We start from the raw sequence: 1,963 nt of genomic DNA on the forward strand, positions 1-1,963 counted from the left end.
TTTTTTGGGTTTGTTCGTCTACTTTTGTTTTGTTTTTCTGTATTTCTCTGTTTTTGTTCGTTCGCCTTCGTGAGATTACGTTCACGGAAGGAAGCGAAGTTAAGAATAGGAGGAAGCAGGCGGAGAGAACCGATAGGACGCAGAGAGAAAGAGAGAATATAAACGAGAAACAGAGAGACAGAGAGAGAGAGAGAGAGAGAAAGATATAGAAAGGCAGAGAAATAAGAGAAAGAAATATATATATATATATAGGATAAGGCGGTGGAAGAGAGCAGAGAGCGATGATTGAGAAAATCAAGAGAGCGAAGGAAGTTCGAGGAGGAGAGAGCCGAGAATGCAACTGGAGGGAGATCCAAGGTGTCAGTACAATTGGAGAGAGCAGAAACGCAAGAACAAGGGGAGGAGAAGTAATCGATGATTGTTCGAACGTAAACGATCTGAACGCTGAGGGGAATGTGAAGAGATGTCGAGAGAACGAATCTGTTGTCGTTTGGTGCTTTTTTGGTAGTTTAGTATCAGCCGTTCGATCGAAAGTTAATTTCGACGTACAGGGGTTGCATAGTGTCTGGACGATTATTATACGTATAATTAGTGTCGTATATGCATATATATATATATGAGAACTATATATATAAATATTATATACATCGACGGGTGGAGAACGTATGGAGAACATATAATAGAATACATATGTAGAATATTTGGTCGTCGATCGTTTGCATTTGTGTCAGTCGGGACCAGACAAATATATATTATCTTTTTTTTTCATTTTTTTCTTTTCTTGTAAGAGACGTTTTACGTAAGTTTAATGTTTGTATGTCTAGATTGAAATGGCTTACCGCCTTGCTCGTCCAGCATTACGAGGGTTTTCATCCCGACCTCGTGGCTCTAAACAGGCAACCGACCAATCAGCGACGTGTTAAACGTGAGGCACACAGGAAGCACCGTCGGAACGCTCCCTCGCTTCGCTCCACGAGAACATTTCTCTCTAGCCGTGTCTCCCCGTCCCGTGAGATTGAACCACGGGCCGGACAGAGACGAGGCGAGTTGCCACTTCAAATTTCTTTACTCTCTCTGTGAGAGACGCTAACCAACGAGGAATCCGGGCCGCTCTGTCTCCACGCAACAACCCTCTTTGCCTAGAGAGAGAGAGAGAGAGAGACGAGAGAAAGCTCTAAAGAAAAAAGGAGCGGGCAAACTGCTCGGTTAACAGGTTGATTCGAACTACTAGATTCAAAGCTCTATGTTCCGTCTCTCTATGTTTCCTGTTCAGCTAGTGACATCAGCTTTGTGTCACTCGTTTCGTGCATTCTCTTCCCTTCTCTTCCCTTCCGTTCCTTTCCATTTCATTTCTCCTCAGCCCTCGATCTTACTGTTTACCGTTTACCGTCTCGTTTGCTCAGGGCCGAGCAAGTCGGATTCATCGTGGATAGCACCGTGACTCTTTCTCGTCTCGATGGCACGTCGGAGGAGCGAGAGGGCGCGTACGACGACGTTTTATCCTGATTATTAATTCTATTGCGGGTCTAGGCTGCTGGAGGACTTGGGATTCTCTTGTACGTGATACGGGCGAATAGAGAAGCCGATGCCAAGTTGGATTTACCAACTGCGGAGACAACAGGTAAGAAAGAATCACGCGGACAGACGAGAGGTGAGAAGCCAGTGCTAAACGCGGAACCAGACGTCGTCCTTCACCGCTGCTCGCTCTTTTGCTTCGTGCAATCACGCATGCGAGACAACCGACATACGGTACACGAGATGAGAGCAACTCTCGCAGAAACGACGAGACGAAGGAATTGGAATTTGTTCGCCGATTCGTTCGATTCCAGTTCGATCGACGAAGCGAAGAACGAAAAGGGGCGACGACATTTAAACGACGATGGGTTGGTAAAATTCGATCGAGCGGTTGGTAAATCCAACTCGGTTTTCCCCGGGGGACCGAAGACTTTTCTTTTTTTTTTTT

The 1,963-nt window shown here is 45.6% G+C and overlaps 1 protein-coding gene across 5 annotated transcripts in view; it reads right to left on the reverse strand.

Moving 5' to 3' along the window:
* The window catches only part of LOC122534370 (synaptosomal-associated protein 25), a 29,118-nt gene that overhangs the window by 7,962 nt on the left and 19,193 nt on the right, over positions 1-1,963 (reverse strand). The window contains exon 4 of one of the 5 annotated variants that reach the window (XM_043664935.1): positions 840-888. The exons of the other annotated variants lie outside the window; for them this stretch is intronic. Within the exon in view, the coding sequence (XP_043520870.1) occupies positions 840-888 (49 nt within the window). The remainder of the gene's footprint in view (positions 1-839; positions 889-1,963) is intronic. 5 annotated transcript variants of the gene reach the window in all.

The sequence above is a fragment of the Frieseomelitta varia genome, unplaced genomic scaffold, assembly GCF_011392965.1.
Source record: "Frieseomelitta varia isolate USP_RPSP 00005682 unplaced genomic scaffold, Fvar_1.2 scaffold_588, whole genome shotgun sequence".
NCBI classification, from domain to species: domain Eukaryota; kingdom Metazoa; phylum Arthropoda; class Insecta; order Hymenoptera; family Apidae; genus Frieseomelitta; species Frieseomelitta varia.